The 12,986-nt window shown below is 35.4% G+C and overlaps 1 protein-coding gene across 2 annotated transcripts in view; it reads left to right on the top strand.

Moving 5' to 3' along the window:
• DCN (decorin) overlaps window positions 1–12,637 on the top strand; it is a 44,812-nt gene extending 32,175 nt beyond the window's left edge. For both annotated transcript variants that reach the window (XM_029955150.1, XM_029955149.1), the window contains exons 6-8: window positions 1,258–1,351; window positions 5,046–5,184; window positions 11,813–12,637. In XM_029955150.1, coding sequence (XP_029811010.1) covers window positions 1,258–1,351; window positions 5,046–5,184; window positions 11,813–12,007 — 428 coding nt within the window. In that variant the 3' untranslated portion in view covers window positions 12,008–12,637. The remainder of the gene's footprint in view (window positions 1–1,257; window positions 1,352–5,045; window positions 5,185–11,812) is intronic.
• Window positions 12,638–12,986: the final 349 nt, after the last annotated feature.

Raw genomic sequence — 12,986 nt, forward strand, 5'->3', positions numbered from 1 at the left:
TTTTGGGAGTGTTTGCTGTATCATTGGATTTAATGAAATGTTTAGAGGTGCAGTAGGCATGACTTTGAGTAGATAATGAAAGAAAATGCAAAATGCTTATTGATTCATGATGTGGTTTCATCTTAGATTGGGCAAACCATGCAGTATTTAATACATAGTAACAGAATATTTACTATTGAAGCTTGAAAAGATGTGAGCTCTTTGTGTGCAATCTTTCATTTATGCATGTGAGAGGGTTTTCTTTTTTTAATATTTTTACATTGTAGTACTTGTTTTGCTTGTTGGGGGTGTTTGTTTATTTAATACATTCCGTCAAGGACAGAAATTACATGCTGGTTTTTTTTTCCCCCTAGGAAGTGTGTCTTGGGTTTTTCCCGTATTATTTTCTTTACTTTTTTTTTCCCTCTTCTTTTTCTGGTGGTGGGGGTGGTTATGTTTAAATGAAGTCGCTTTTACAACACCAAAGACTTAATAATCCATTTCCTACATAAAAGGTAGCTACTTTTTTGCATGGACCTCAAGTATATTGTATTATAGAGGTGGAATTTAAGGAAAGGTATTAAGCAGGCTATGTTTTAGCTTATGAACAAGTAATAAATTGTATCATTTATCTTGAATGTATCATAGATAAGCTGCTATATAACGATCGCCACTTCAGATAGCTGTGAAATTAGGTGATTAACTAGTTGTTACTTAACCTTCTAATTTCTGTATAAGTCTAATTACATGAAATAGAAGTTGGTGTTTTGATATTTACTTTGCTTTTCTGTTTGGAGTGTCATTGTAACTACTGTATTGTAAATGATGGAAAATAATTGCATATGTTAAAAAATAAATTGTGTTATATTCAAAAAAAGTATGATAAAAAGACTATTAAAAAGTTTCCAACAAGATATAGCGAACATCTAAAATGTTGCCCATAAGTATTAAATGCTTAGGACTTAATAGATTGAACAGATACTTAAAACTTTGATCATATATTGGTTTTTAAGGTAAACGAAATAAAGAAAATCTATTAACCCCCCCAAAAAATTGAACTAAGAGGAAAGGAAAAAGCGCTGTACTACTTCCAGAAGTGTATATTATTATGAAAGGGATAAAGAAAATGGATAGAAATCAAAACCAATAAAAAAGATGGATAGCAAATCCTCTAACACTCTGGGTCTCTTAGAAAATTAGTGGCCGCCTTCCTCATGAAGTCTTTCTACAGACCGTCGTTACACTGCGAATGTAACGTTTTGTACTTCTGTATTTCAGGTCTTCCTCCTTCCCTTACTGAGTTACATCTTGAAGGGAACAAAATCTCCAAAGTTGATGCAGCGAGCCTGAAAGGACTGAATAATTTGGCTAAGTAATAATATTCTTTTGTAACTTATGTCAGTAAAATGGCTAGATGTAATGGTATCCGTGTGCTCAAAACTAGATATGTCACAGGCAAATTCTGACCATAATGCGTTTTTTTGTTGTTGGTCCCAACCACCTCAGACCTCAGCATGCTTAATTATTTCTTTAAAAAACAATGAAATAGGACACTTAGCATAACTATGAAGATTATCTACTATATTATTTTTAGATTAATTTAGACATATCTCATGTACAAGGTACCTGATTAAGTCAGAAGACTTATTTCATAGGCTCTTAGTTACATTCAACAGAAGGTTGATTAAATTATGACCCAGGGTTAAGAACTTGAAAATGCCTTAAAATGAAAGCTTACCAGGACATGGAAATACTGGGCATCCCACACCATTGAATCAGGATAATTTTAATGAGATTCCCACACCTCTATTCTCTGAAGAGTTTGAAATGTCTCAAGACATTTAGCGTAGTCTTAGAAAAGTTACTGGGTTGTTTTTTGTGTTGTTATTTTTTTTTTTTCTGGCTCTTCTTACCTTTTCCTTTTCCTGATGGATAACCATTCGCTCCTTTCCTGCCTTCTAGATTAACTTACTTTTTCAATATTTGCAATCTGGTTAAGTAATAAAAAGAGGAGAAGGCTTCCAAACTATTTACTTTATCTTCAAAAAACACTTGGCTTTTGAACTGTAGTGCTGAATGTTCTTATGAAGGAGCGTGGTGTTATGCCAAACTGACTCACTCCTCTTTTTTTCTTTATAAATTTTACGGTAGATGAATAAATATAAAGTGTATAATTGACCCTTGAGAAGTAGCTAAGACAAGATGACATATAACATAGCTTTTCCCATTTCAGTAGATGTTCCCTAGGGAGCTGGTGGGTGGTGAAGTCTGAAGGTGAGCATATGGATGGGACTGTCATACAGTATATTACCCTAAGTCTCAGATGATAACTCTAAAGCTATTTTAATTACAGCCCCTAAGATAACAAGTATATTTTGAAATAGTATTGTGTATCACTGATCTTTTTTTGTTGATTTGGTCCCTCCAGCTGCAGAAAAGTGTGGGAAGATAAGTTGCACTGCCTATTGTACAGGACAGTCTCTAGGACAACTATTTTTAGTGGTAGTGGTAGTCATAGAGAGGTACAACAGTCTAATTCCAAATATGGTAAGCCATTAATAAATTTGTGCCTTTTTGGAAAAAAGTTTATTTTATACTGAAAGTGGCATGTAATTTTTTTTAATTCCAATAATTAAATTGGAGTAGATTGACTCATTGGGCAAGCAAATTTTTTCCATTTCTTGAATGTATCAAGCAAATTTTTTTTTTTGGAATCAACTCCAGAAAAATTTGTCTATGAAACCATCAAATCCTCTTGTTGTTTACTTTTCACCACTGTTGGAACACGAGATGTATTTTGGTATTGAAAATCAAAACTCTGAGAAGAGGAAAAAAAGCAGCCACCGATCTCAGAACGTTATGGGGCAAATATTCCAATTAGTTATTAGGAACATGTGGGGAGACATAGAATATGCCTCTCTTCCAAATTATGAGATATACATATATAAATACATATGTATTTGTATACGTATAGCAACACCCTTACTAGGTCAAACTCTCTTCAATGGGAGGGATCGTAGTGTTTGAGCTCTGTGCTCTCTTCCTTCCTAAGGCTAGGATAACATCTTTAACCTTGAACATAGCATGTCCTCAAAAACATTTATTGATTGAATATATAAATAATCAGAAAAGTAAAGGTTCTTTGAATCAGTTATTAAGAATATTATAATCTAAAAATGCATTAGCCCAAAATTGAATATGGGATTTGGAGTGTTGTAAGAAATAGGAGATATGATTCTGTGATAGAAGAGACGAGGCCAGAATGTCTAAACCAGAGGAAAAACAAATTGTTCCTTGACAAGATGCCAGGTTAATAATCAATAGATAAGATAAACCAACTGTTTTATTAATAGCCTAAAATCAGTATACTATGATCTCAGTTATTTCAAATATCAAGTCATGATTAAGATGGAGAGACTTGGGTTACATAAACCAGAATCCAAATCTCAGACGGGCTCAAAAATCCAAACTTGCTGAGGACAAGCTAAAACGATCCTACTGAAAATTTCCAAGCCGGTTCCACATCATTTGAAGGAGCCCAGCAGACTCCTTTTCTTTTTCTCCCTTTGAACTTTCTGGTTCTCCTTCATTTCCTTGTCGCCTCATCCTGAGTATCTCCTCTCTGCCCTTTTGGATTGGCAGCACCCTAATTTGACAGTCATTCATCTTTAGAATGCCAAATACATCAGTCTTGTCTCCATGTTAACCTCTTCTGACTTTTGAATCCTGTTTATTAGGAAGGGTCCTCATGGTTGCAGAACTTTCACTTGTTATGCATTTCATTTAAAAAATGCAACTCGAAGCTTTGAGTAGCATTGTATAAAAATGTCAAAGGGGCCAAGACACAGACATGTAGGTCAGAGATCAGGGTCAGAAGCCAAGAATGCTGGCACCAGGCAAATTCTGATAGTAGCAGATGATCACTGATAAACTCAAACAAAAGCAGACTGCTAATTCTGTTAACCTTCCTGGCAGGTATGTTTTTGTGGGGATAATGAAGTATCCTTGGGAAAGCACCTGTTCTTTCCTCCATAGTAGGCAACATGAATTTTTTTATTATTGAGAGAGCATGAGTGGGGGAGGGGCAGAGAGAGAAGAGGACAGAAGATCTGAAGTGCGGAGCTCAAACTCACGAACTGTGAGATCATGACCTGAGCCGAAGTCAGATTCTCAACCGAGTGAACCACCCAGGCGCCCTTCAGATTTTATTGTTAAAGGCAGATGAAAAGGGCTTGTTTTTAAAGAGAAGAAAAAAGGTTTTGCCTTCCTTGAGGTAGATGTAGTTCTGCACAAATCTTAACAGCTTATAGGAACAAAGATTCATTAGAACCTTCTACCTTTTATTTACAATCAATAAATGTATATAATAAATATACCGTTTTTTGATTTGGAGTGAATTCATTATATGCATTATACATAGAAATCAATTCAACATCTACTCATCGATCATAAGAAGCTCTGTGTTAGTATTGGATATGCTGCAAAGCAGTCACTTTTCTCTAGGAGAGACCACAAAGACACAGTCCCTTGAATTTTTTAAAGAGAATGATAACAAGATGCTATAGGAGCATTTTCTAGGGGTACATATCTAGTCTGGTAGTATCAGAGGAGTTTCAAAAAGAGTGAGTTGGGGTGCCTGGGTAGTTCTGTCAGTTAAACCTGAGACTCTTGATTTCAGCACAAGTCAAGATCTTTAGTTCGGAGCCCAGGGTAGGGCTTTGCACTGACAGCACAGAGCCTGTTTGGGACTGTCTCTCTTAGTCTCTCTCTCTCAGTCTCTTTCTCTCTCTCTCTCTGTTCCTCCCCTGCTTGCATGCATCTGCTCTTGCTCTCTCTCTCTCTCAAAGTAAATAAATAAACATTTTAAAAAAAGAGAAAGTGACTCTAAGTCGGGAACATAAGAGCAAATGGGCTTTGTGTAGGCTCAGCAAGGTTGGAAAAAAGCACTTTGGCAAAGGGAACAGTAAGTGCAAAAACAAAGAACTTGATAAATCACACAACGCCTGTGAGAAAGACATCCATGTGCCCTGAGCAGGGCATGCATTCATTTCCACTTCCTTTTGCAGGTTGGGACTGAGTTTTAACAGCATCTCTGCTGTTGACAACGGCACTCTGGCCAACACTCCTCATCTGAGGGAGCTTCACTTGGACAACAATAAGCTCATCAAAGTACCTGGCGGGCTGGCGGAGCATAAGTACATCCAGGTAATGCAGTACCACTACACCTGTGAGGAGTCTCTAGGGAGCAAACCCTCCCTCCTGGGATGCGAGGAAGCGGGACTCTCTGGCGGTATTTTTGCAGAAAGGCATTTTTAATATTTCCACATCGCTATTCATTCTGGTTTCATGAAAAATACAGGCTTGAATTCTTATTTTTAATAGGAATATTACCTTAACCTAATAAGGTTATAATAATAATGTTACTTTCTAGGATGCAGTATTTTTTAGAAAGCAGTCAAGATAGTTTCGAGTTAGATCAGTGCAGCAAAAACATATTGGTTGAAAACGATGACATCATTTGTGATGAACAGATATGGAATAAAAGAGCAGTTTTAACTTTTAGCTTTACCAAATGTCATGATGGTCAAAAGGAATGTTCTGTGACTGAGTTAACGTCATGTAAGTTATCCAGCTAGAGTACATGCGTAAGGATAAGAAGATATGGTCCAGGGGTCCACAGAGATAATAGAGCTTTGTAGTCTATAAACCTATAAATGTAAGTCATGCTCATCAGTTTAAATAGTAATATTTTTTCATCTATAACAATATAAGATTTCCACTCTTACTCTCAGGAAATGACACAAATACGTTATCCAAATTTTATATTTAAAAATTAATAATGTGGTTATCCACAGATTTTATGTATTGGCTTGTTTTATCTAATTTTTCAGTTTCTTTAAAGGTCATATTTAAATTGCTTCTTTCCGAAGTTTACATAGGTACTTAGTTCAACCATGGTGCTTCAGAAATTATATCTTGACACTGACGCTCTATTATAGATAAAAAACTTTTTGTAAAGTTGCCATTTTGGTAATCTAGTATCTCAACTTTTTTGCTTGTGGTTCAAGATAGGTTTATTGCTTACTCTGCTATCAATTGTGTCAAAATGTTATTGACCTCTGTTTTTATTGGTTTGTGACAAAAACTCCAAGTGAAATAGATATCACGATTCACATTAGCTAGATTTCAACAAAGTATCTGAATTATAAGTATGAAGATGACACTTGACCACATTTTATTTCATGCTGATTCTTTTTTAGTGGGACTTTGATGGGGATAGGATAATGAGTAAGTAGGTCTGAAGGCACAAGAAAAAACAAGACACTTAGAAGACCTAGAAATAGCTACCATTACTACTGTTAAGATTTCTGTTGGGGGTGAGCGTTTTGAGGGGAGCCAGGAGGTTGCTTTGTTTTCATTTTTATATCCCAGAATAATCAGTTTTACCTTCTTGATTGCCATTTTTCAAATGTCAGTCTGGACTTATTATTGAGTTCATAAAGTAAGTTTAATGAGTTAATTAAGAACATGTATAAGATAGGAAAGGATAGGATGGGATGCATGGAAAGAAAATATCACTGTAATGGTAAGTATTTCAAAAAAATGTTGTTTAGGGGCGCCTGAGTGGCTCAGTCGGTTAAGCCTCTGACTTCGGCTCAGGTCAGATCTCACGTTTGTGGGTTCGAGCCCCGCGTCGGGCTCTGTGCTGACAGCTAGCTCAGAGCCTGGAGCCTGCTTCCGGTTCTGTGTCTCCTTCTCTCTCTGCCCCTCCCCCTCTCATGCTCTGTCTCTCTCTGTATCAAAAATAAATAATACATTAAAAAAATTAAAAAAAATGTTTAAATGCATAGATTTATATATACTAAATCTCAGTGTGTAATGTGTTTCTTATTGTGAGTCACAGAGAAAAATTTATAAAACATGCTATTTTGAAATCTTTGTTGAATATTAGCAAATATCATGGGCATTCACGTACATGACCTCACATTCAGAAGGGTCTCACTCTTGGCTTTTCATATTTAATTAGTTATCCATGCACCCATTTCACCTCACTTCTTATAGGCTCTTAGGGATTTCACTTATCTTACTGCCTTTTTTGTAAACGTATAACTCAGTTATTTTAGCAAAATTATATAGTTGTTCAACCATCACCACAAGTTCTAACGCTTATGTTATGTTCTAACCCCCCAAATATTCCTTATATCCATTTTCAATCTCATCCTCTATCACAAGAAATCATTAATCTACTTTATACCTCCATGGATTTGCCTTTCCTGGACATTTCATATAAATAGAATTACGTATTGTAATGATTTTAGGTCACCTGTAACATAGCATGTGTCAGTAGTTCATTCATTTTTATCAATGAATAGCATTCCATTATATGGATATACTGCTGTAGGCTCTGGGTTTAGAGTTCTTTCTTGTCTAGCCAGAAAGCGGGACACAGAGATGGCTAATGTCCAGGAGAAGACAACAGCCTCGATTAAGAGTCCTTGCCCTGTTATTAGGATCAGAAGGCTTACAAACATGGTGAGAGACGTGCACAAAGAGACAATAAAACTGTGAACATTAACTAGGGGATGTGAGGGAAAGAGGGTCTTGAAGATATGTGGGGTTAGGGGTTTGGGTTCATACAAAACAAAATCCTGCCGCTGCGTGGTCAGGTGGAAGGTTGTTTACAGAATACGTGAGGCACCACTTCTGTTTACCTTAAACTGGTCTAGGGGACAAGAAAGACAGAGCATGCTGCATTAGGGTCAACAGGACACCTTTCTTTTATTAATTAGCTCCACTCTGGGCAACTATGCCCTGCGGCAGTCTATAGCTCTATTTACCTATTTACCTAATTTGGTGCCTCCTTCCTGTGAAAGCAGCTTTCTGCTGTAGTACTAAGCTGGGGGATGCTTCTGCCCTGAATACCTAATCTTGTTTATTTCATATACCTTTGTTCTGTATTGGGGCCTTTCCCCCACCCTCTCTTTAATGGGACCTCTGCCCCACCCTCTCTATACCTATTTGCCTAATCTTCTTTACCCAGATTTGGGTGTGAGCATTCTATGGCTTTCTAATTCTTTGTGCCTTGCTAACTCATCAGTGAAAGCCTAGAGAATTCCTAGGCCTATTCCCCACAATAAATCACATTTTGTTTGCTAGCACTACACATTTTGATTACTGTAGCCTTTGATTGTGTTTTGAAGTTGAGAGTGAAGGTTTTTTACAAACAAGAACTATTCTTGTTTCTTTGCATTTTCATATAAATTTTAGGATTAGGTTTTAATTTTTGCAAAAATAGCCTGCTAGGACTTTAATAGAGATGGTGTTGAATCTATAGGTCAATTAAGGATGAATTGTCATCTTAATAGTATTGAGTCTTCCAATTCATAAACATGGAATATCTTTCTATTTCATATTATTTAACTTTTCACAGCAATGCTTGTCATTTTTATTATACATGTCTTACAATTATTCTACTCCATTTATTGTTATTTTATTTATTATTTTTCATATGTTGTGAATGGTTACCTTAATTTTATTTTTGAATTGTTTTTTTCTAGTACTGTAAAAGCTTGGTTTATGAGTATAACTCATTCCAGAAACATGCTTGTAATCCAAATCACTTATATATCAGAGTGAATTTCAAGAATCATTGGCTCAATTGTGACCATGTGCCATTTGGTATCATGTACTACTCATATTGAAAGACATCACTCATTTATCATGTTAAAATTTATTAGAAGTGTTTGTTCATCTTGGAGAACACTCGCAGAACAAGTGACTCACAATCCAAGGTTTTACTGTATATTTAAATAAAATTCATTTTTGTTTATTGATCTTCTATCCTGGTAGGGTTCTGAAATTTTTTTAGTTACAAAAGATTTTGTGCATGTCTTTGGATATTCTGTATTTGGGATCATGCCATATGTAAATAAATATGGTTTTAGTTATTCTTTTCTTATCTGAATTATTTTCACTTATTTTTCTTGTCTCATTGCACTGGCTAGAATCTCCAGTGCAATGGTGAATAGAAGTGATGAAATTAGGTACCTTTGCCTTGTTTTCTATTTTAAGATAGGGATGGACATTCAATATTTTACCATTCAGTGTGATGTTAGCTACAGATCTTTTGTAGGTGCTCTTTATCAAGTTAAGAAAATTCTATTAGTTTTTTGAAAGTTTTAATCATAAATTGCTCAACCTTAAACAATGTCCAAACCATAGTAGCAACTGTGGGATGATAAAAGTGAAAACACCCAGAGGCGCCTGGGAGGCTCAGTCATTCCAGCGGGAGACTTCACTCAGGTCATGACCTCACGGTTTGTGAGTTCGTGTCCCGTAGTGGGCTCTGTGCTGACAGCTCAGAGCCTGGAGCCTGCTTCAGATTCTGTGTCTCCCTCTCTCTCTGTGCCTGCCCTTCTCATGTGTGCATTCTCTCTCTCTATATATATAAAAAAAATAAAGACACATTTAAAAAAATCATGAAGTGCTCAAATACTTTTCCTGTCGAGATTATCATGTGGTTTTGTCTTTTACTCTTTTAATATAGTAAATTAAATTAACTAATTTCCAGTTAAAGCAATTTTACATCCCTGAGATAAATGCATGAGATTATGCGTGGTCTTGGTCATTGTGTAGAACCTTTTTATATTTAGTTTCCTCATATTTTTTAAAGTTCTATGTCTATGCTTATATGAAATATTTGACTGTAGGGTGTGTGTGTGTGTGTGTGTGTGTGTGTGTGTGTGTGTGTGTGGTGATTTTTGTCTGGCTTAATAATAGAAAATAATGACCTCAAGAATTGAGTTGAGGATCTAATTTTCTTTTTTACACAGGCTAATACTTGCTTTATGTCTTAACATTTTCTTCTATCACCTTCAGTAATTAGCCATAAATTTTAACCAAACATGTCTCCCCCTTTCTTGCTAATCACTGCTAGAAAATAGAGAATGACAAATGAAAAGAAATTTTCAAAGTTTGAGAATTATAAAAAAAATAGTTACAGGTATTGTTGGGCTTTAATATCCCTTGTTTCTGTTTTTATATGATATCTATTGTCTTCCTTCTAACACCTTTCTTAAACAAGGCCCTTTTCACCTGCATATAAGTATAAGGGTTCTGGGGGATGGAACAATATTTTAAGTTAATCATTTTAAGGGTGCACCTCACAGGTTTTATAGTGCACTTTAGAAATTGTCACATTACTATTATATTTTAATTTTGGTTTTATGATAAGTCACTTCTTGCTTCTCAGAAATCACATATACATGAAAACCCATTTCTAAGCCCTTTCATAAGTCTGGTATTTAATCTACATGAGAAAATTCTATGAACAATTTACCATTCTCTTAAACATAATCATAAAGTACATTTCAGAAAAATTCTAAAGAACTATAGAATACTATTCATAAGGTAGAATTTGTAACAAAGAATATACTTTCATTGAAACTTTCTAGGTCTGGGGCACGTGGGTAGCTCAGTCATTTGAGTGTCCAATTCTTGATTTAGGCTTAGATCATGATCTGACAGTTCATGAATTTGAGCCCCACATCCGGCTCTGTGCTGACATTGCAGAGCCTGCTTGGGATTCTCTTTTTCCCTCTCTCTCTGCCTGTTCCCTGTGTTCTCTCTCTCTCTCAAAATAAATAAACTTAAAAACACTTTCTAGGTCTATTCATTCTAAATGCTATGACACTCAAGTGTTTCTTAGACTCAGGTGTTTGTTATTATTTTGATTCAAATACTACACACATTCTTCTTGTTCATTATATATTACTTCCTCATTTTGTATAATCTTATTAAAAGGTCCATCATTTTATCTTTGCCTTGAAAACATTCCATGTAGACACAATTTATGAAATAATGTAAGTTTATTCAGGTATTCATTTAGCATAGTTATTAAACACCTATTCTGTTCAATAGACAGTGATGATACAGTCATGAACAAAACAAGCTTCCTTTCTCATGGAGCTTTTATTCTAGAGAAGGAAAACAGAAAAAACAAACAAATATATAATATGTTGTATAGTGATAATTACTGTGAAGATTTAAAGTAGTGTGACTGGGATAGAGAATGGCAGCATTGGATAGTCAGGGAAGAAGTCTCTGGTAAGGAGAAGTTCCATAAATTACATGAAAGAGTAAGCCTTGTAGACACCCTGGAGAATGTCAGGCCAGGTGGAAGAAACAATGTGTGCCAACCTAAGGAACACTGTGGCCATTGTAGTAGAGGAAAAGCAAGGAGGCCAGTTGGATTGAATAGTGAGGGGAGACGAGGGCAGAGCAGAAGGATGGCAGATCATGTTGGATTTGTGGCCCGTTGTGAGAACTTTGAACTTTATTCTGCATGAGATAAGAAGCCACTGGAGCATCGAGGCAAAGGATATATAATGTGGCTTAATTTTTTAAATAATTGCTCTGTAAGCTAAGAAAAGAAAAAAGAAGGAAGCAAAAAGGGAGGGAGAAAGGGAAGGAAGAGAAGAAAGAAGGAAGAAAGGAAGGAAGGAAGGAAGGTGGAAAGGAAGGAAGGAAGATTGACTTTAGAGCAAAATAGGAAGCAGGAAGGACAACATTAATGACAACTTGAATCATCCAGGAGGACATAGTGGCAGTTTTGGGCAATGTTGTAGAGGTCAACATGGGGACAAGCGCTGGGTTCTGGATACATTTGGAAGCTGGAGCGAGCAGCATTTGTTGCTGGTTGGGCAGAGAGTGTAGGAGAAAGGAGGGGTCAAGAATAAAGAGTAAAGAATAAAATAAAAAGAATAAGGTATTTATATGAAAGGCTCAGTATTTTTAGAGGAAAATAATCATTCTCCATTATTTCATTTTGCAGGTTGTTTACCTTCATAACAACAATATCTCTGCAGTTGGGCCTAACGACTTCTGCCCACCTGGATACAACACGAAAAAGGCGTCTTATTCGGGTGTGAGCCTTTTCAGCAACCCAGTCCAGTACTGGGAGATCCAGCCATCCACCTTCCGATGTGTCTATGTGCGTTCTGCCATCCAGCTTGGAAATTATAAATAACTCCCAAGAAAGCCCTCGTTTTTACAACCTGGCAAAATCCCATTAATATCATTGCTCAAGAACAAATAAAATAGAAAAAAAGAAAAAAAAAGAAAGCTAGATACTGGAAACTTAACTGCAATGTGGATCTTTTTCCCACATGATTTATAATGCATAAAACCAAATATGCAGTTTAAATAATTGCCTACAATAAAAAAAAATATTTTGCCTGCCATTTTCAGAATTCTTTTTTGAAGCTTTCTGTTGATGTTAACTGAGCTATTGCAGATTTTCTTATTTCCCTAAATGTAACATTTGGAGTCAATTTGTATATATGTATATATATACACATATATGTATACATATGTGTGTGTGTGTGTATATATATATATATATATATATATGTCAACAATTAGTACAGCTTTTCTTGTTCAATTTTCAAAGGGAATCAAATAAAAAAAAAGTATTGATCTTCTGTAACTCATAGGCTCTTAGATCCTTTGACATAACGTTACACTTCAAATTCTCTCTAGCTCTGTATTAAATCCCATTATTACTGGTAAAGCCTCATTTGAATTCAATAAGGCTATGTAAAATTTTTGCTAATGTCATCATTTTGAAAAAATAAATTTACAAAGACATTCAAAATTACTATTGTATAAAAGTGTAATTGTAATCTTTCCTAAACTCAATTTTCTGAAGAGAACACACATTGTGTTCTTGACAAAAATAGCACATCTTTCCAAGTTCTCAGCTATTTCTTTTACTCCTGTTTTTTGATACTTGTGTATTACAACTTACATTACCTATATTCAGTGCTGAGCTGATATAGCACAAAGCTGTTTTTTCTTGATTGGCCTAGAAAGCTGGTATGTGCAGTTACTAATATAGTAAATCAGTTTTAAAACATCATGTGTATAATCAGGCTGCTCACTTGGATATTTCTATAATTAATCAATTAATATTCTAATATTCTAAATATTAGAAATGTTTATTGCAT

Source organism: Suricata suricatta, chromosome 10 (assembly GCF_006229205.1).
Source record: "Suricata suricatta isolate VVHF042 chromosome 10, meerkat_22Aug2017_6uvM2_HiC, whole genome shotgun sequence".
Lineage (NCBI taxonomy): Eukaryota > Metazoa > Chordata > Mammalia > Carnivora > Herpestidae > Suricata > Suricata suricatta.